Source organism: Somniosus microcephalus, chromosome 34 (genome assembly GCF_052327205.1).
Source record: "Somniosus microcephalus isolate GS21.2 chromosome 34, FLI_Smic_1.0, whole genome shotgun sequence".
Lineage (NCBI taxonomy): Eukaryota > Metazoa > Chordata > Chondrichthyes > Squaliformes > Somniosidae > Somniosus > Somniosus microcephalus.
Window position 1 is genome coordinate 7156002 of NC_141020.1, and position 22006 is coordinate 7178007.

General features: G+C 50.9%; 1 protein-coding gene across 2 annotated transcripts in view; it reads left to right on the forward strand.

Moving 5' to 3' along the window:
• The window catches only part of sars2 (seryl-tRNA synthetase 2, mitochondrial), a 51902-nt gene extending 30424 nt beyond the window's left edge, over nt 1-21478 (forward strand). For both annotated transcript variants that reach the window (XM_085973301.1, XM_085973302.1), the window contains 8 exons: nt 3786-3894; nt 5326-5371; nt 7665-7752; nt 11661-11773; nt 14961-15054; nt 17122-17214; nt 19222-19287; nt 19876-21478. In XM_085973301.1, the coding sequence (XP_085829427.1) occupies nt 3786-3894; nt 5326-5371; nt 7665-7752; nt 11661-11773; nt 14961-15054; nt 17122-17214; nt 19222-19287; nt 19876-20076 (810 nt within the window). In that variant the 3' untranslated portion in view covers nt 20077-21478. The remainder of the gene's footprint in view (nt 1-3785; nt 3895-5325; nt 5372-7664; nt 7753-11660; nt 11774-14960; nt 15055-17121; nt 17215-19221; nt 19288-19875) is intronic.
• The last annotated feature ends 528 nt before the right edge of the window (nt 21479-22006 follow it).

The following is a 22006-nucleotide window of genomic DNA, read 5'->3' on the forward strand; positions in this document are numbered from 1 at the left end:
ATGTACAGCACCGAAACCGGCCGTTCGGCCCACCCGTCCGTGCCGGTGTTTTATGCTCCACACGAGCCTCCTCCCACCCTACTTCATCTCGGCCCCATCAACATATCCTTCGATTCCTTTCTGCCGCGTGTGTTTATCCAGCTTCCCCTTCAATGTATCTATGCTGTTCACCTCAACCACTCCGTGATAGTGAGTTCCGCATTCTCAACACTGGGTAAAAATACATGACAAGCAGGAGCAGGAATAGGCCACTTGGCCGCTCGAGCCTGCTCCGCCATTCAATAAGATCATGGCTGATCTTGGGCTCAAAGCCACTTCCCCGCCCGCTCCCCATAACCCTTCACTCCCTTATCTTGCAAAAATCTGTCTGTCTCCACCTTAAATGTATTTAATGACCCAGCCTCCACGGCTCTCTGGGGCAGAGAATTCCACAGATTTGTGACCCTCTGAGAGAAGAACCACAATTGCTCTGTCTAAAGTTGCCCGCCCACCACCACCTTTAGCCTGTTGCATTCGGTTTTTATTGGTGTATGAAAAGTTTGCCTCTCCTCTCCCGTCGTCTTCCTCCTCCTCTATCCTCCCACCCACCCCCCCCCCCTTTTGTTTCCAGTTCATTGCGTTTGATTCGTGAGGCGAATTTATGCTTTTTGAGGGGGGGGGGGAAATTCGGTTGCTTTGCCCCTCCCGAGAGGGCGCAAAGCAGCTAGTGCCCGGGCGCGGCGGAGCTGTCGCCTCCTGCGAAATTCAGCGGGAGGTTAGCGGTAGCCGGTAGCGCCCGGCGGCGCCGAGCCTCCGGCGGTGAAGCCATTGCCGTGTGCAGCGCCCCGTCTGCAAACTTGGCTCGCGCCCCCTGACCTGCCGCCGGACGCCATGCCCGACGGTCAGGGAGGCGTTTTCACGGCCGGGGCAGCGATAATTTAAGGGCAGGTGCCGGGCAGCCATTTTTTTGGGGGGGGGGGGCCGCCCGCCCGCCAGCACCTGCCCTCTCTGACCGCTTCCCATAAGAACATAAGACGTAGGAGCAGGAGTCGGTCATTTGGCCCCTCGAGCCTGCTCCGCCATTCAATAAGATCATGGCTGATCTGATCGTGGCCTCAACTCCACTTCCCTGCCCACTCCCCATAACCCTTGACTCCCTTATCGTTCAAAAGTCTGTCTATCTCCACCTTAAATATATTCAATGACCCAGCCTCCACAGCTCTCTGGGGAAGAGAATCCCAAAGATTCACGACCCTCAGAGAAGAAATTCCTCCTCATTTCCGTTTTAAATGGGTGCCCCCTTATTCTGAAATTATGCCCCCTCATTCTAGATTCCCCCACGAAGAGAAACATCCTCTCTGCATCTATTCTGTCAAGCCAGATTCAGAATCTTATATGTTTCAATAAGATCCCCTCTCATTCTTCTAAACTCCAATGAGTATAGGCCCAACCTGCTCAACCTTTCCTCATAAGACAACCCTTTCATCTCCGGAATCAACCTCGTGAACCTTCTCTGAACTGCCTCCAATGCAAGTATATCCCTCCTTAAATAAGGAGACCAAAACTGTACGCAGTACTCCAGGTGTGGTCTCACCAACACCCTGTACAGTTGTAACAGGACTTTCCTACTTTTATACTCCATTCCCTTTGCAATAAAGGCCAACATTCCATTTGCCTTCCTAATTACTTGCTGTACCTACATGCTAACTTTTTGTGATTCATGTACAAGGACCCCCAGATCCCTCTTTACCTCAGCATTTTGTAATCTCTCCCCATTTAAATAACAATTTGCTTTTTTATTTTTCCGACCAAAGTGGATAACCTCGCATTTTCCCACATGGTACTCCATCTGCCCGTGGGGTGCCGGCCGCGATCGGGCAGCCCGGCGCTCCTCTTGAATGCCGGGCTCTTTGGCCGGCAGCCCGCTCCTCGGCAGGGTCCCGTGTACGCATCAAGCGCTCGCAGGTCAACTGGAAAATGGGCTGATGTAGGTCAGAGGGCAACCCCCCCCCCCCCTTCCTTTCCTTCCACCCCACCCCACCATTCTTTGCCCCAAGCTTAGAACAGGGTCCACACCTACACCTCTATGACATTTTTCAGGAAAACAGAGCTGCAGGAAAAAAGACAGACTTGCATTTCTACAGCGCCTTTCACGACCTCAGGACGTTTTACAGCCAATGAAGTATTTTTGAAGTGTAGTCACTGTTGTAATGTAGGAAACGCAGCAGCCAATTGGTGCACAGCAAGATCCCATAAACAGCAATGTGATAATGACCAGATCATCTGTTTTTAGTGGTGTTTGAGGGATAAATATTGAGCAGGATACCGGGGAGAACTCACCCCCCCCCCGCTCTTCTTTCAATAGTGTCATGGGGTCTTTTACGCCCACCTGATCGGGCCTCGGTTTAACGTCTCATCCGAAAGACGGCACCTCCGACAGTGCGGCCCTCCGACAGTGCAGCACTCCCTCAGTACTGCCCCTCCGACAGTGCGGCGCTCCCTCAGTACTGCCCCTCCGACAGTGCAGCGCTCCCTCAGTACTGCCCCTCCGACAGTGCGGCGCTCCCTCAGTACTGCCCCTCCGACAGTGCAGCACTCCCTCAGTACTGCCCCTCCGACAGTGCAGCACTCCCTCAGCACTGCCCCACCGACAGTGCAGCACTCCCTCAGTACTGCCCCTCCGACAGTGCGGCGCTCCCTCAGTACTGCCCCTCCGACAGTGCAGCACTCCCTCAGCACTGCCCCTCCGACAGTGCAACACTCCCTCAGTACTGCCCCTCCGACAGTGCAGCACTCCCTCAGCACTGCCCTTCCGACAGTGCAGCACTCCCTCAGCACTGCCCCTCCGACAGTGCAACACTCCCTCAGTACTGCCCCTCCGACAGTGCAGCACTCCCTCAGCACTGCCCCTCCGACAGTGCAACACTCCCTCAGCACTGCCCCACCGACAGTGCAACACTCCCTCAGTACTGCCCCTCCGACAGTGCAGCACTCCCTCAGCACTGCCCTTCCGACAGTGCAGCACTCCCTCAGTACTGCCCCACCGACAGTGCGGCGCTCCCTCAGTACTGCCCCACCGACAGTGCGGCACTCCCTCAGCACTGCCCCACCGACAGTGCGGCACTCCCTCAGCACTGCCCTTCCGACAGTGCAGCACTCCCTCAGCACTGCCCCACCGACAGTGCAGCACTCCCTCAGTACTGCCCCACCGACAGTGCGGCACTCCCTCAGTACTGCCCCACCGACAGTGCAGCACTCCCTTGGCACTACACTGGGAGTCTCAGCCTAGATTTTTGTGCTCCAGTCTCTGGAGTTGGACTCGAACCCACAACTTTCTTACTCGGAGACGAGAGCGCTACCCACTGCGCCACAGCTGACTCCTGTACGCAGTATATCTGAATGTCACCACATTGGTGAACAGGCCCATTGCTGCTGCAAAAACAGACTTCGAATCCCAAAATCTTACAGCACAGAAGGAGGCCACTCGGCCCATTGCGCCTGTGCCGGCTGATTGGAAGTAGCTGTCCAATTTGTTCACACACGCTAACTTTTTCCCCATAACCTTGCAAATTAGTTGTCTTGAAGTCCATGTCCAATTGCCCTTTGAAAGATCCTGTAGAATCTGATTCCACCACCCTTTCAGGTAGTGCGTTCCAGATCGTGACAGCCCTGTGTGTGAAATAATTTCTCCTCATCTCCACCCGCGTTCTTTTTTGCCAATAATTTTAAAATCCATGACCTCCAGTTACTTAACATAGACGACGCGGGGCCTGTAATATTTTAAATTCCTATTTTTTTTTTAACAGGAGGGCTGCGGGATGAGACCCAACGCTAAATCCTCCCAGGTTTACCAGCTGGACCCGACCCGCTTTGAAGATCTCTATCTAGCGGGAACATCGGAAGTTGGAATCGCAGGTAAAGCTGACGCACGGGATAGAAGCGTAGAAAAATAGGAGCAGTGACATTAATCAGTCATTCATGAAAGAAGGCTGTGGAGGCCAAGTCACTGAATATATTTAAGAAGGAGATAGATAGATTTCTAGATGCAAAAGGCATCAAGGGGGTATGGGGAGAGAGCGGGAATGTGGTATTGAGATAGAGGATCAGCCATGGTCATATTGAACGGCGGAGCAGGCTCGAAGGGCTGAATGGCCGACTCCTGCTTGATGTAAGAAAACTACTAGGCACTTGGTCTAAGCGTTAAACAAAGCTTTAATCAACTGTTTTACAACATGGAGGTCTAGTTGTGTTCTTCACTAGTTCCTGTTAAGAATGTCCTGCGCAAGCTGGGCCCGTGCCCGAGTATTTATACTCTCCCTGGACAGCGCCACCCCCCAGGCCGCTCAGTATTATTTCATAAGTCTTTCTTTCATGAATGACTGATTCATGTCAAGAGGTAGGTATTGAGGCTTTTGAACGGTGTGGGGGGGGGAAAGAGAGAAACGAGATGAAAACGTTTTGGAAGGCAATTCTTGAGTTGAGGGATGTGATTGGAGAAGGCTCCGAGGGCAGAGCAGATGGAAGTGGGTGGGATCGGGTGGGTGGGTGGCGATACAAAGCAGGCCAGAGAGCGGAGGGTGCAAGCTGGGGGACCCAGTTGCCTCCGTTGGTCGCAACCCCACAGCAAGGGGGACAGCATTGTGCGGAGGGCCCCGGAACTTGGCCATTTGTACCCGAGCTTGGTGTAACTTGAGGCCAGAACTAGGGGCCAGAAATATAAGAGAGTCACTAATAAATCCAACAGGGAATTCAGGAGAAACTTCTTTACTCAGAGTGGTGAGTCATAACGGCACAGAAAGAGGCCATTTGGCCCATCCAGTCCGTGCCAGCTCTCTGTAGAGCAATCCAGTCAGTCCCATTCCCCCGCTCTATCCCCGTAGCCCTGCAAGTTTATTTCCCTCAAGTGCCTATCCAGTCTCCCCTTGAAAACATCGAGTGTCTCCGGTTCCACCACTTCCGTCGGCAGCGAGTTCCAGGTCCTCACCACTCGCTGCGTAAAGACATTTTTCCTCACATCCCCCCCGTATCTCTTGCCCAAAACCTCAAATTTGTATCCGCTAGTCCTTGCACCATCAACTAGTGGGAACAGTGTGGAACTCGCTACCACAGGGAGTGGTTGAGGTGAATAGCAGAGATGCATTTAAGGGGAAGCTAGATAAACACAGGAGGGAGAAAGGAATAGAAGGAGATATTGATAGGGTTAGAGGAAAGGTGGGAGGAGGCTCGAGTGGAGCAGAAACACCGGCACGGACCAGTGGGGCCGAATGGCCTGTTTCTGGGCTGCTCATCCTTTGTAATAATTTATCAGCGGCTGTTTCCCTGTTGAAAGATGTTCTTGTTTTCTAGGATACTTCATGGATCATGCTGTTAACCTGCAGGACCTGCCAGTAAGGTAACCTCGATGAATTATTGAGGAGCGCTGGGCGAGAGTGGAAAGCTGTGCGTCAGCCTTCTGCTCTCTGTTGACGTCTGGATCTGCCGTCCGTGCTGAGTGGCGTTGAAGCATTTCAAAGTTCTCTACCCCACCTTTTTTCTCCCCCCCCCAATTGCTCCCCTCGTCTCTCTGCGCTGTGGTTTAGCTCCAGGGTGGGGGGCCTTCACCCAGCTCACTCAAGTGACCAATCATCAGGCGTAAGAAAGAGCGCACATTCCTAATCCATCTCTGCACATCCCAAAGTGCTTTACGGCCAATGGGTTACTTTAGTTTAGACAGACTTGTTGGCGGTTTTAGTCAGTAGCACTCTCTCTCGCCTCTGAGTCAGAGGTCGTGGGTTCGAGTCCCACTCCAGGGACTTGAGCACAAAAATCTAGGCTGACACTCCCAGTGCAGTGCTGAGGGAATGCCGCACTGTCTGAGGTGCCATCTTTCGGATGAGACGTTAAACCGAGGCCCCGTCTGCCCCCTCGGGTGGATGTAAAAGATCGCACGGCCACTATTTTGAAGAAGAGCAGGGGGGAGTTCTCCCCGGTGTCCTGGGCCCAATATTTAGCCCTCAATCGACATCACTAAAAAAACATGATCTGGTCATTATCACATTGCTGTTTGTGGGAGCTTGCTGTGCACAAATTGGCGACCGCATTTCCTACATTACAACAGTGACTACACTTCAAAAAGTACTTCATTAGCTGTAAAGCGCTTTGGGACGTCCTGAGGTCGTGAAAGGCGCTATAGAAATGCCAGTTCTTTTTACATCGGTAAACACTGCAGCCCATTTGCCCGCACAGAGCAAGTGCAATGCATGGCCAATCAATTTTTTTTTGGGGTGGTGGTGTAGGGATGAAATTTAGCTCGGACCCTGGGAGAACTCCCAGCTCCTCTTCCAGTCGCGCACTGGGATCTTCCACAGGCAGACGGGGCCTCAAGTATAATGCCTAATCCAAAAGACGGCACCTCGGGCCGCGCGGCACTCCCTCAGCACTGCAGCCGACATTATGCGCCGGAGTGAAACTCAAACCCAGACCCTCCGACCCGTAGGTGCCAATGGCACCAAGCCGACACTCCGAGCCCAGTGAGTGAGTGTTCGCTGGCTGTTTGACTGTGGAAGGCATCAGCCGATACCCGCACGCATGTTTTCCAGCAGATGGCCCCGAGTCGCGATTGGACAGGAACTCGCAGGATAAGGGGTCGGCCATTTAGGACTGAGATGAGGAGGAATTTCTTCACTCAGAGGGTGGTGAATCTTTGGAATTCTCTGCCCCAGAGGGCTGTGGAGGCTCAGTCGTTGAGTATATTCAAGGCTGAGATCGATAGATTTTTGGATATTAAGGGAATCGAGGGATATGGGGATAGGGCGGGAAAGTGAAGATGAGGTAGAAGATCAGCCATGATCTTATTGAATGGCTGAGCAGGCTCGAGGGGCCGAATGGCTGACTCCTGCTCCTATCTCTTTATGTTGTTTTGATTCCCCTTTTTCCTTAGCCCAGGGATGCTGAAACCAATTGTAATGCTCACGTTGTTTACACCCAACCTCCCCCCTCCAGCTGAGATCAGATACCCAGCCGCACACTGGGGAAGAAACCTTTCCGACCCACATGGCTGAGTTTGACGGTGATGGTGCTTTAACCAACTGAGTCACCGGGGGCAGCTGTCTCCAACATATCTCTTGGTGGGTGGGGGGTGTCACTGGAAGGCAGAGCCTCGTAGTCCCAGGGAATTCCTCCCACTTCACTTTGCCTCAGTTCTTCAGGCTGAATATATCCAAATTTGCACCAAGTCCCGTTCACCCCATCACCCCTGTCCTTACTGATCTACACTGGCTCCCGGGCCAGCAACGCCTCAGATTTAAGGTTCTCATCCTTCAGATCCCTCCCTATCTCTGTAACCTCCTCCAGCCCTACAACCCTCCCAGATCGCTGTGCTCCTCCAATTCTGGCCTCTTCAGTATCCACGATTTTAATTGCTCCGCCATTGGTGGTTGTGACTGGGCCCTAAGCTCTGGAATTCCCTCCCTAAACCCCTCCGCCTCTCTCTAAGACGCTCCTTAAAAAAGTCCCTCTTTCTGTCCTGATCTCTCCTTATGTGACTCGGTGTCAAATTTATGCCTGATAATCGCTCCTGTGAAGCGCCACGGGGGCGTTTTCCTACGTTAAAGGCGCTATGTAAATGCAGGTTGTGGTTGTTGAGTGTTACTGGGGTGAATGGCGATCAGGCGATGGGGTCACAATGCTGGTCTCTTCTCTTTCAGAATGGTGTGTTGCAGCACGTGCTACAGAGCTGAGACGGACACAGGGAGGGAGGCCTGGGGACTCTACAGAGTTCACCATTTCACCAAGGTACCTTTAGAGTCATACAGCACAGAAAGAGGCCCTTCGGCCCATCATGTCCGCGCCGGCCATCAAGCCCTGTCTATTCTAATCCCATTTTCCAGCTCTTGGTCCATAGCCTTGTATGCTATGGCGTTTCAAGTGCTCATCTAAATGCTTCTTGAATGTTGAGGGTTCCTGCCTCTACCACCCTTTCAGGCAGTGAGTTCCAGATTCCAACCACTCTCTGGGTGAAAAAGTTTTTCCTCAAATCCCCTCTAAACCTCCTGCCCCTTACCTTGAAACTATGCCCCCTGGTTATTGACCCCTCTACTAAGGGGAAAAGTTCCTTTCTATCTACCCTATCTATGCCCCTCATAATTTTGTACACCTCAATCAGGTCCCCCCTCAGCCCTCTCCGCTCTAAGGAAAACAACCCCAGCCTGTCCAGTCTCTCGTCATAGCTGAAGCGCTCCAGCCCAGGTAACATCCTGGTGAATCTCCTCTGCACCCTCTCCAATGCAATCACATCCTTCCTATAGTGTGGCGACCAGAATTGCACACAGTATTCCAGCTGTGGCCTAACTAGCGTTTTGTACAGCTCCATCATAACCTCCCTGCGCTTATATTCTTTAGCCTGCTGCATATTTTGATTTGTTCCTGGGATGTGGGCGAGGGGGTGGAAAGGCCCCTTTTATTGCCCATCCCTAGTTGCCCTTGAGAAGGTGGTGGTGAGCCGCCTTCTTGAACCGCTGCAGTCCGTGTGGTGAAGGGGCTCCCACAGTGCTGTTAGGGAGGGAGTTCCAGGATTCCGACCCAGCGACGATGAAGGAACGGCCGATATATTTCCAAGTCGGGATGACGTGTGGCTTGGAGATGATGGCGTTCCCATGATGTTGCTGTTCTTGTTGATGGAGGTCACGCGGAGGAAAGTGCTGTTTAAGTAACCCTGGTGAGCAGTAGAAACGTCTACTACCACAAACTTTAACTGAGTCAGCCGTGGCTAAATGGGTAGCATGCTCGCTTCTGGGGCAGAAGGTTGTGGGTTCAAGTCTCACTCCAGAGACTCGAGCACATAAAGCTAGGCTGACACTCCTAGCGCAGTGCTGAGGGAGTGCCGCACTGCCGGAGGTGCAGTCTTTCGGATGAGGCGTTAAACCGAGGCCCCGTCTGCCCTCTTGGGTGGACGTAAAAGATCCCACGGCCACTATTTCGAAGAAGAGCAGGGGGGAGTTCTCCCCGGTGTCCTGGGGCCAATATTTATCCCTCAATCAACATCACTAAAACAGATGATCTGGTCATTATCACATTGCTGTTTATGGGAGCTTGCTGTGCACAAATTGGCTGCTGCGTTTCCCACATTACAACAGTGACCACACTTCAAAAGTACTTCATTGGCTGTAAAGCGCTTTGGGACGTCCTGAGGTGGTGAAAGGCGTGATATAAATACAAGTTTTTTTTTCCTCATTCCTCCCTCCGCGATCACCATCAAACCAGGAGACTTAGCGCTGGTTCCGTGCGGAGTGTGTGTCAAGAGCAGCACTGGGCCCAACAGCAAGGTCCCACAGTAAATAGGATGAATAAGGAGTTAGTCTATTTTTTTTTATTGGTGGTTCGGGGGAAGGAATATCAGCCAGGACACCAGGAGGACTCCCTTGCTCCTCTTCAAATAGTGGCATGGAATCTTCACTGTCCACCTGAGCAGACAGATGAGGGCCTCGATTTTAAAGCCTCGTCTGAAGGTTGGCACCTCTGACAATGCAGCACTCCCTCAGCACGGCATTGGAGTGTCAGCTCAGATAAGTCAGCTTAAGTCCTGGAGTGGGGCTTGAACCTGCAATCTTTTGACTCGGAGTTGTGAGTGCTACCCACTGCTGCGAGTTGAGAGGAACAGCAAAGTTACTCACGATAGCAAAATACTGCAGATGGTGGAAATCCGAAATAACAACAGAAAATGCAGCACCTCATCTTCCGATTAGGCACTTTACAGCCTTCCGGACTCAATATCGAGATCCACAATTTCAGATCATAACCTCGGCCCCTATTACGTTTTTACTTATTTTTTATCCGCACCTTTATTTTGGCCTTCCCCCCCCCCCCCCCCCCTTTTTTTTCTCTCCCACATGGCAGCTGTCTCCCATTCTGCCAGCGCATTTCACACCTAATCTAGAGCCGTCTTTTGTCTCCACTCGTCCTATCACCATCTCGTCTCGCTTTGTATACCTCTTAATGTCTCTTCACTTCTCTTTTGGCCTCTCCCAGCCTGGCCTTTTAATCTGTTTCATTTCCTGTGCTTTTTCAGTCTTGACAAAGGGTTTGCCCCGAAACATTGACTCTATTTTCTCTCCACGGATGTTGCCTGGCCTGCTGAGTTTTTCCAGCATTTTCTGTTGTTATTTAGCAAAGTTACTCACTTCAGTGGTGCAAGATGGTGGCCACAGCCTGGGAACCAAGGAAGGGTAGGAATTTAAAACGGAATCTAATAAACTACAGGAAACTTTGTGCTATCTGGCACCGACGGGACCGAGCTGTTGCCGTCCCATCAAAACTGCCGGACAAACCAGTGTTAATGTTAAAACATACGGAGCTTTTGAGCTCCGTATCTAGCAACAAACCCTGTTGCTTAGCAACAGCTTCTAAACAGTCGGCCGTAGCTTGCAAGCGTCTCTGTAGCTAAGCAACAGCTTTAGCTAGACCTTGCAGAGCCTGACTGGTGAAAAAAAAGCAACGAAAAGAAAAAAAACTTACTGAACCGACTCCTTATTTTTGCCGGTGGCTCGAGCATTCCGGACAGTTAACCTCCGGATAAGCCAAAGTTTCCTGTACTGTACTGTGAATTACAGTAACTAATTTAAGCTGGGTAACTAGAGTGTGATTTTATATCTCGCTGGAGAAACTGTAACAGGAGCAGGCCATTCGACCCCTTGAGCCCCTGTTCCGCCATTCAATCAGATCACGGCTGATCTGTATCTTAACTCCATTTACCTGCCTTTGTTCCGTATCCCTTAACACCTTTACTCAACAAAAATCTATCAATCTCAGTTTGACATTTTCAATTGAGCCCCCCCCAGCCTCAACAGCTTTTTGGGGGGGAGAGTTCCAGATTTCCACCACCCTTTGTGTGAAGGAGTCCAGAGCCAGGGGTCACAGTCTTAGGATAAGGGGTAAACCATTTAGGACAGAGATGAGGAGGAATTTCTTCACCCAGAGAGTGGTGAACCTGTGGAATTCTCTACCACAGAAGGCAGTTGAGGCCAATTCATTAAATATATTCAAGAAGGAGTTAGATATATTTCTTAAGGCTAAAGGGATCAAGGGATATGGGGAGAAAGCAGGGACAGGGTACTGAATTTGGATGATTAGCCATGATTTCATTAAATGGCGGAGCAGGCTCGAGGGGCCGAATGGCCTACTCCTGCCCCTATCTTCTGTTTCCTGACATCACCCCTGAACGGCCTGGCTGATGCGCTATCAATTACTCATAAAAGACTGAGAGTTAAGAGAGTAACTAAAGGCTTTTATTAACAAAAGAATGAAGGTCTGCCTCGAGTGGTCGACCGGTCCAGAAATACAAAGGGCTGGGGAGCAGTCACCTTTATACTTGGACTTGTGGGAGGAGTCAGCCGAGGCATGTCCAGGCATGTACACAGTGGAATACAAACAGTGGTTTACCACACTGGCTCTAATTTTAAGGTTATGCCCCCCCCCCCCCCCCCCAACCAGAGGAAATAGTTTCTCCCTCTACCCTATCAAATCCTTCGATCATCGTAAACACCTCAATTAGATCGCCCCTTAATCTTCTATACTCGAGGGAATACACGCCCAGTCTATGCAACCTGCCCTCATAATTTAACAAGAAATACTCATTGAGGCCTTCCTCTTCTCGAGAGGCCTTGCACCATGGTCGGCTCAGTCAGCTTGTTTATGTTCCGTTGAAGGTGGAGATGTTTGGGGTAACGGCTGCAGAGAGCGGGACCGAGAGCCAAGAGCTACTGGACGAGTTTGTCTCGCTACAGAAGGAGATCTTCTCTGACCTGGGACTCCATTACAAGTGAGAATGCCGCAGTGTTGCTGTCTATTCCTGGGGGGGAGGGGGTTTGGGTTGCGAGAGATGTCTCATCGCCAGGGCATTTTAAGGAGCGCGATCTGTTCCTGTAATTTCTCTGCTGGTAATGACTCTTTCTTTCCGGTTTCCTCCCCCCTCATGCTGCGGCGAAGATGTTGACTTCCTCACTCCGGGAACAGTCTTGCCAGCATGACCACCTGTCTTCCCCCCCCCCCCCCCCCACCAAATCGGTTGTGGTCGTCCCCAGACCTGCTCCTCCTTGTGTCTCTGGACCCTAGCCTGCAGCCTACCAGCTGTTCCTGGGATGAGCCGGGATTCCTGCTTCCGATTGCCATTTACCCGCCCCCGCCGAAAAAGTCATAGAATCCTAGAAAGTTACAGCACGGAAGGAGGCCATTTCGGCCCATTGTGTCCGCGCCGGCCAACAAAGAGCTATCCAGCCTAATCCCACTTCCCCGCTCTTGGTCCGTAGCCCTGCAGGTTAGAGCATCCCAAGTGCACATCCAAGTACTTTTTAAATGTGGTTAGGGTTCCTGCCTCTTCCACCCTTACAGGCAGTGAGTTCCAGACCCCCACAACCCTCTGGGTGAAGACATTTCCCCTCAAATCCCCTCTAAACCTTCCACCAATTACTTGAAATCTGTGCCCCCTGGTTTTTGACCCCTCTGCTAAGGGAAATAGGTCCTTTCTATCCACTTTATCCAGGCCCCTCACAATTTTATACACTTCAATAAGGTCTCGCCCTCAGCCTCCTCTGTTCCAAGGAAAACAGACCCAGCCTATCCAATCTTTCCTCACAGCTAAGATTCTCTACTCCCAGCAACATCCTTGTAAATCTTCCTCTGTACCCTCCCTAGTGCAATCACATCTTTCCTGTAATGTGGTGACCAGAACTGCACGCAGTACTCTAGCTGAGGCCTAACTAGTGTTTTATACAGTTGAAGCATAACCCCCCTGCTCTTGTATTCTATGCCACGGCTAATAAAGGCAAGTATTCCGTATGCCTTCTTAACCACCTTATCTACCTGGCCTGCTACCTTCAGGGATCTGTGGACAGGCACTCTTAACCCTCGACACCCGCGCATGGATGGCAGTTACCGGATAAGGAGAGCATTGGGCTTGTTTGAGTAGCCAAGTAGAAGAGACTATTGCGCAAGGTAGTGCCCCAACAAGGAGCCAACATCCTCAGTAGAGGAGTGAAGAAAATTAACAGAAAAAACATAGGAACAGGAGGAGGCCATTCAGCCGGTCAGTGAGATCACGGCTGATCTGTATCTCAACTCCATCGACCTGCATTGGTTCCGTAACCCTTAACACCCTTGCCTAACAAAAATCTGGGGGATGAGGAGTAAGTAGCATTACCCCCAGAGGGTTCACTGAGGGGAGAGATGACCGCTTTGCAGTAGAGCCTTTACAGGGACTGAAGAAGACGACAGACAGTAGAGCTAATAATAGTTCATTTTTCACTGCTTTATTTGGAAGTAGCCTCGCAGCTTGGCCGATCTTTAAACTTGAACGATGGTGATCTTTTTATTCTGGATCTTTAATGCAAGAATTGCTCGTGCACTTCAAACAGTAATTTAGTAGGAACAGGGGGGAGAGGCCATTCAGCCCCTGGAGCCTGTTCCGCCATTTGATTCGATCATGGCTGATCTGTGCCAAACAAAAAAATCCAACGATCTCGGCCTTGAAAGCTCCAATTGATCCGCGGCCTTTTGGGGGGAGAGTGTTCCTGATTTTCTTTGTGTGAAGAAGTGCTTCCTGATCACTCTTGAATGGCCTGACTCTTATTTTTAGAATGTGACCCCCCCCCTTGTTCTGGACTCCCCCCACCCACCAGAGGAAATATTCTCTCTATCTGCTCGGTCAAATCCTTTTATCATTTTGAGACACCGTGACTCGATCGCTCCTCAACCTTCTAAACTCGAGGGACTCCTCGCAAGGAATGTTGATGTACAGAGGGACCTGGGTGTCCTTGTACACCAGTCACTGAAAGCAAACATGCAGGTGCAGCAAGCAGTTAGGAAGGTAAATGGTATGTTGGCCTTCATTGCAAGAGGATTTGAGTACAGGAGCAAGGATGCCTTACTAGAGTTATACAGGACCTTGGTGAGACCACACCTGGAGTAGTGTGTGCAGTTTTTGGTCTCCTTCCCTAAGAAAGGATATACTTGCCATGGAGGAAGTGCAGCGAAGGTTCACCAGACTGATTCCTGGGATGGCAGGACTGTCGTATGAGGAGAGATTGGGTCGACTAGGCCTGTATTCACTAGAGTTTAGAAGAATGAGAGGGGATCTCATTGACAGGGCTAGACAGACTGGATGCAGGGAGGATGTTCCCCCTGGCTGGGGGGGGTCTAGAACGAGGGGTCACAGTCTCAGGATACGGAGTAGGACATTTAGGACTGAGATGAGGAGAAATTTCTTCACTCAGAGGGTGGTGAACCTGTGGAATTCTCTACCACAGAAGGCTGTGGAGGCCAAGTCACTGAATATATTTAAGAAGGCGATAGATAGATTTCTAGACACAAGGCACCAAGGGGTATGGGGAGAGAGCGGGAATATGGTACAGGAAACTCTTTATTATCCGGCACCGACGGGCCCGGCGTGGTGCCGGTTTATCAAAAAGTCCGGATTACAGAGAGATATAGTAAAAGGTACGAGAGCCCCGTACACGGCCACAGATTCAGGCGTCCCTGTTGCATAGCAGCAGGTGCAGGAACCCCGGTTACATGGCCACAGATCCAGGAACGGCCATTAATATGAAGTAAAACTTACCTGAACCTACTCCTGAATTTTGCCGGTTAACAGAGATTTCCGGTTATTTAGGTGCCGGTAAATCGAGAGTTTCCTGTATTGAGATCGAGGATCAGCCATGATCATATTGAATGGCGGAGCTTGCTCGAATGGCCGACTCCTGCTCCTATTTTTCTGTTTCTATCTGTTCAGATGAAGAGGCCCTTCAGGCGTCCTGGGCTCGACCCTCGCTTCCTGGTGACCGCGTTCCCGTGGCCGGGCATTCTATATATACAGCTGTACTTCCCTGCCATCTGCCCCTGCGCTTGACCTTTGCACCCTCGCCGTCCAGCCCAGCGGCCTTGTCATGTCTCGCCGCCATTAATCCCCTGGGTCGCGGTATAGCTGACATCTGGCTGGTTTTTTTTTTTGTCAGGATGCTGGATATGCCGACCCAGGAACTCGGGTTGCCGGCTTATCGCAAGTTTGACATTGAAGCCTGGATGCCTGGAAGGGGGAATTATGGAGAGGTAGGTTGATAGATGCACAGTTGGCTGTATTGACTTTGCAAATAAGCCCAGACCTTTTGATAGAGGAGGTCGAGTGAAACAGAAGGATGGAATACAGATTAAGCCTCACATGGACAACTCTGTATAGCGTCCAGATCCAGATTGTTCGCTTGTGAAGACTAATGAAGAGTCTTCAGGGTATGAACGTGCTGCGCTATGCAGTGTGTTTTTTTTATATTTGTTTATGGGATGTGGGCGTCGCTGGCAAGGCCAGCATTTATTGCCCATCCCTAATTGCCCTTGAGAAGTTGGTGGTGAGCCGCCTTCATGAACCGCTGCAGTCCGTGTGGTGAAGGTGCTCCCACAGTGCTGTTAGGGAGGGAGTTCCAGGATTTTGACCCAGCGACGATGAAAGATCGGCCGATATATTTCTAAGTTAGGATGGTGTGTGACTTGGAGGGGAACTTGGAGGTGGTGGTGTTCCCATGCGCCTGCTGCCCTTGTCCTTCTAGGTGGTAGAGGTCGCGGGTTTGGGAGGTGCTGCCGAAGAAGCCTTGGCGAGTTGCTGCAGTGCATCTTGTAGATGGTACACACTGCAGCCACGGTACGCCGGTGGTGGAGGGAGTGAATGTTTAAGGTGGTGGATGGGGTGCCAATCAAGCGGGCTGCTTTGTCCTGGATGGTGTCGAGCTTCTTGTGTTGTTGGAGCTGCACTCATCCAGGCAAGTGGAGAGTGTTCCATCACACTCCTGACTTGTGCCTTGTAGATGGTGGAAAGGCTTTGTGGAGTCAGGAGGTGAGACACTCGCCCCAGAATAACAAGACCTGCTCTTGTTGCCACAGTATTTATGTGGCTGGTCCAGTTAAGTTTCTGGTCAATGGTGACCCCCCAGGATGTTGATGGTGGGGGATTCGGCGACGCTAATGCCGTTGAATGTCATGGGGAGGTGGTTAGACTCTCGCTTGTTGGAGATAGTCATTGGCGCGAATGTTACCTTCCACTTATCAGCCCAAGTCTGAACGTCGTCCAGGTCTTGTTGCATGTGGGCATGGACTGCTTCATTATCTGAGGAGTTGTGAATGGCGCTGAACATTGTGCAGTCATCAGCGGACATCCCCATTTCTGACCTTATGTTGGAGGGAAGGTCATTGATGAATGTGTGATGAAGGCACAGCATGACAGTTCCTCACCGTGTGAATTTAGAACTAGTGTGCAGACCTGGAACGTGCTGCCTGAAAGGGCGGTGGAAGCGGATTCAATCGTAACTTTCAAAAGGGAATTGGATAAATACTTGAAGGGGAAAAATTTGCAGGGCTGTGGGGAAAGAGCAGGGGGCAGTGGGGCTAATTGGAGAGCTCTTTCAAAGAGCCGGCACTGGCACGATGGGCCGAATGGCCTCCCTCTGTGCTGTATCACTCTATGAACAGGAGCAACTTAAGCGATTAAAAAGGAAATTTTAAGGTAAAATACGCCCTCTTGAGATACGAGGAGGAACTGAAAGGGGTGATGATCTAGAACGTAAATCAGCAGACATGGTTCGTGACGTAATAAAACTCACTACGCACTTGGTTCAAATATAAAGCAAGGCTTTAATCAACTTGTTTCAAAACATGGAGGTCTAGTTGTACTTCACTAGTTCCTGTCTTACAAAATGTCCCAGGGCAAGGTGGGCCCACGCCCGAGTATTTATACTCCTTGGATGGCGCCACCAGCTGGCCGTCCAGCGTTATTTCATGAGTCGTTTCTTCATGCTGATGAGATTTAGAACAGTTCGGATGTTCAAGATGGAGCTGGGTGGGGTGGTGGGGACACGAGCTGACTGGGCCAGCGGACTTCTCCCATCCCTGTGTCTACAGGAACAAACTAGTCATTGCACCCACATGCCTTGCTAAATGCACCAGAGGCAGACCGCAAACTGCGAGGGTTTGGGAGCGTGGGGAAGGACTGCAGGGTGTACAAGGATATGGAGCCAAGGCAGGTGGATGGAGTTAAGATACAGAGCGGCCACGTAGTCTTCATTTCCCCTCCTGTGTTTTTAATTCCCTTTTTTTGTTTCGTGGGGCAGTAATTTTCTTCTTTTTTGCAAGCTTTCCAGCGCATCCAACTGCACGGACTACCAGAGCAGGAGGCTGAATATCATGTACTATGATGAAGCTGCTCGTTTAAAGTACGCTCACACTGTAAGTAGGAGGCCTGGCACTACCCGTGCTCTCGAATCCTTGTTAGCGTTTCGAAACGCCTCCATTCAATCGACCCTCGACCCTCAAAGCTCAAGGGAATAATCACAAGGTCGGTTCAGACAACGACCTATTCGATTTCATCCCACCACAATACCCACCCTAGAGTGAAAGATTGGCATTTCTATAGCGCCTGTCTCCACCTCAGGTCGTCCCAAAGCGCTTTACAGCCAATGAAGTACTTTTTGAAGTGTAGTCGCTGTTGTAATGTGGGAAACGCGGCAGCCAATTTGCGCACAGCAAGCTCCCACAAACAGCACTGTGATAATGACCAGATCATCTGTTTTTCGTGATGTTGGTTGAGGGATAAATATTGGCCCCAGGACACCGGGGAGAACTCCCCCTGCTCTTCGAAATAGTGGCCGTGGGATCTTTTACGTCCACCTGAAGCTACGCTTGGGTTTTTAAAGCCTGGAGGACGAAACAAATGAGGGAGACGAGACATTCTAGACGTCCTGGAAAGGTAGAACCTAGAGTAGGAAACAACAACAACAATTTGCATTTATATGGCACCTTTGATGTAAGAAAAGACAGAGAAACCGTGCCGTCACCACAGTGAGGATATAGGGAGAGGAAGAGCGTGTCGGGTGGAATTTTTAAAAAATTCGTTTATGGGATCTGGGCGTCGCTGGCAAGGCCAGCGTTTATTGCCCATCCCTAGTTGCCCCTTGAGTCGGTGATGGTGAGTCGCCTTCTTGAACCGCTGCAGTCCGTGTGGTGAAGGGGCTCCCACAGTGCTGTTAGGGAGGGAGTTCCAGGATTTTGACCCAGCGACGATGAAGGATCGGCCGATATATTTCCAAGTCAGGATGGTGTGTGTCTTGGAGGGGAACTTGGAGAAGCTGGTGTTCCCATGCGCCTGCTGCCCTTTGTCCTTCTAGGTGGAAGAGGTCGCGGGTTTGGGAGGTGCTGCCGTAGAAGCCTTGGCGAGTTGCTGCAGTGCATCGTGTAGATGGTTCCCCTCCAGGGAGCAGCCGGCTTGCCGGCTTTTCAATGCGCTGTATTTAGAATGGGCAGCGCTGCCCGTAAAAAATTAGTGAATATTGGTCAGCTGGTGTATTTGGAACACGAGAGGAGTGAAAGGTTAGGAGGAGCACTGATCATATTAGTATTGATGAAAGAAAGTGAGAGAGGCAGGACAGATTGGGAGAGAGCAAGATTGGAGGTTAAAGGTAAGGGAGGGTTGTCCGATGAGAGATTGAGGAGACTAGGTCTGTATTCCCTAGAGTTTAGAAGAATGAGGTGTGATTTCATTGAAACATATAAAATTCTTACAGGGCTTGACAGGGTAGATGCAGGGAGGATGTTTCCCCTGGCTGGGGAGTCTAGAACCAGGGGCCACAGTCTCCAAATAAGGAGTTGGCCATTTAGGACTGAGATGAGGAGGAATTTCTTCACTCAGAGGGTGGTGAATCTTTGGAATTCTCTCCCCCAGAGGGCTGTGGAGGCTCAGTCGTTGAGTATATTCAAGACTGAGATCGATAGATTTTGGATACTAAGGGAATCAAGGGATATGGGGATAGCGCAGGAAAGTGCAGATGAGGTTGAAGATCAGTCATGATCTTATTGAATGGCGGAGCAGGCTCGAGGAACCGAATGGCCTCCTCCTGCTCATAGTTCTTGAGTTCTATTGGACAACAAGCTGTTCTTGTTTCCTGTGCAGGGTGTGAGGGAGCTCCTGTCCAACGTCCCTCCGTAACCCCGGTGCGCGACCCATTCAAGTATTTGCGCGCGCACGTGCGTTACCTACACTGTCGGAGCCGGTGAGCGGCCCGCGCAGGACCTTGTAGATGACTGCGCAGCTTAGCGGGAACATTGCCCCCGTGACTGCCTCACTCATTTTGCGAATTAGGATAAAAGGACCTAATTTTTAGACTTTTTGCTTTGTCAGCGCCCTTTGAAAAGAAATCATGGACTCAGCTAATTCTCTCTCTCTCTGCTTGGACACAGATCAATGGGACTGCGTGTGCCGTACCACGCACCCTGATCGCTATCTTGGAATGTAACCAGTTAAAGGTAAATGCCGTGGTTCTCAGCCCCTCAATTTCAGTAAGGTCGATAATCAGCGACTGGTTCTGCATTTGAATCATTTTCCTGGCTGTTCACAGAACGATGCAGCACAGAGGAGGCCGTTCGGCCCATCCTGCCTGTGCCGGCCCTTTGAAAGAGCGATTCAATTAGCTCCACTCTCCCCCTGCAATTTTTTTTTTCTTTTTCAAAGTATTTATCCAATTCCCATTATTTTTGGAAAAATTCCGGCGAATAGTTTTTGTTTATTAGTCCGTACGGGACAAAACCTCCGTACTCCGAGTTCATTTTATTCCCTCGTTCTTATAAGTTGCTGACTCTTGGTGAGGCAAAGTGAGTTGTGCCAGGCTGTTTGACAGTGGTGTGCCTCACAGCCGAACCAGGAGCTTGTTGCGGCCAATTATGGCGTCTCTGGTAGCCTCCTGGTCCAGCGAACGAACCAGGAAAGCATTTTGGTCCGTGCCACATTGAGCATTGGGACGGGCTGCTGGGCGAGGGTGACGTAAAGTCTCTTTGTTTTTAAGTTCTGCTTTTATTGGAAGTTGCTGTTAAGTGGTCACGCTCTTTGCTCTTCAGGATGGCAGTGTCCGGGTCCCAACAGTCCTCCAGCCCTACCTCGGCAGAGAAGTGATCGAGCACCCCTCGCACAGTCCTTTACTGTATATCGGACCGAACCAGCACCAGAGGAACCTGAACAAGACAGAGTGCGAGGGACAACCGCTTTCAAGTGACCAAGGACCTCTGGGATCTCCCAGCAGGGATTTGTCGAGACCGTGAGGAGACTGTTGCCGCAGAGACTTGACTTAAGAGCGGTCACCTCACAAAGTGACCCTTTAGGCGCTCTCGTTCTGATCGGCTCGGGTTGGAAGCCCCAGCACCCTCTGCGGACTTTGCTTTTTCTCCCCTCATCTTGCTGACGGCTCTGACCCATCCTTGGAGGAGAGTTTTCTCTGGGCTGCTTACCCACTCCTGTACCCGGCCTAAAGTTGAGCCTAAAGCAACAGCGATTGTGAGGGGAGGCGGGTGGTGGGGTAGAGGTGGGGAGGCAAGATCATCACACCAGAGCCTAATCATTCCTTGAATAATGTTCAGATATAAACTTTCCATTAGGGATCAGTGGAGAAGCAATCTGGAGCGAGTACCCTTCCCTTCCGTAGTGTAGGGGGTGCTGAGGTTAGTTGTAGCTTTTTATTATTCATTCTTGGGATATGGGCATCGCTGGCAAGGCCAGCATTTATTGCCCATCCCTAACAGCCCTCGAGAAGGTGGTGGTGAGCCGCCTTCTTGAACCGCTGCAGTCCGTGTGGTGTAGGGGCTCCCACAGTGCTGTTAGGGAGGGAGTTCCAGGATTTTATCCCAGCGACGGAGGGACGGCCGATATATTTCTAAGTCAGGATGGTGTGTGACTTGGAGGTGGTGGTGTTCCCATGCTGCCCTTGTCCTTCGAAGTGGTGGTGGCGGGTTTGGCAGCTGTCTCTTTTTTGTTGTTTCGGGAAGGAGGGCTTCGCAACCCTCCTCGCGGACCCCTAAGAGTGGCCGGGACATCGCGAAACAATGAGTTCGGAGACTGTTTGCTGTAGTTTATTTGCAAGTTGGCTGCTGTGTGATGGGCTGAAAGATTCTTGGGAGTGCCACCAACTAATCGAGCTGGTAGTAAATCATGAAACAATGAGAACTGAGCGTACGAACAATGACGGACAGGTTAAGACCCTCTGGTCCATCCAGCCTGTCCCCCACAATTACGACACCTTGTGTATCACAATATATACACGCCCCACCCCACCCCAAACCATGTGATCTCCTGGGAGAGGCAACATTATTTTTAAAAACCCACAGTCCAATTTGGCAGAAAAAAATCTGGGAAATTCCTCTCCGACCTATCTCGGCGATCGAAACTAGTCCGGGAGATCGCTCTGGCCCTGAATTCCCTGCAGTGCCTCCCTTCTGTAAGAGGTGACCTCCGCCCCGGCCAGAATCAAGTCCCAGCTCTCGCTGGAAGGAATTCAGCGAGTTCACATCCACCGCACGAGCCGGCAGCCTGTTCCGGAGGTCCACTATTCTCTGGGAGAAGAACCACCTCCTGACATCGAACCGAGATCTCACCTTGTACAACTTAGAATTGTGACCCCTGGTCCTCCCCAACCTGTTTAATTGAAATAAACTGTTAACTGGAACACAATTGATTCCCTTCGTCATCTTATAAACCTCGATCAGATCTGATCACCCCCAAGTCTACACTTCTCTAAAGTGTAGAGTCCCAACTCTCTCGGCCTATCTTGATAATGTTGCTTTAGACTGGGAATTAGTCCAGTGGCTCCTCTGCACCCTCTCCAAAGCCTCAACATCACCCACGGCGTGAGTTTATAATCATTTTGTTACCGTGCACCGTTCTAGAAACCGCATCTTAACGGCAGGAGAGTTTAGATGCAGAGAAAAATAATTTTAACATGAAAGAGCGACTTGTAGCCTGGGTGTGCTTTTCAGCCTGTGGTCTGCATAACAATGTTGTCCTTCCTCATTCGCTGCGCTATAGTGCGGTCTATCGCGTTGACTCGACCATGCTGTCTGCATTCAGATGCCGAGCCTATCTCTGTATCCCTTCCGACCTTGACGGTAGAAATAAGACTGTCTGCATTTTCAAAGAGTCTGGAACGATTGTGTCTTCTGCAACAGCAGCCAACAGTTGACAGTCAATCACTCCTCCCCG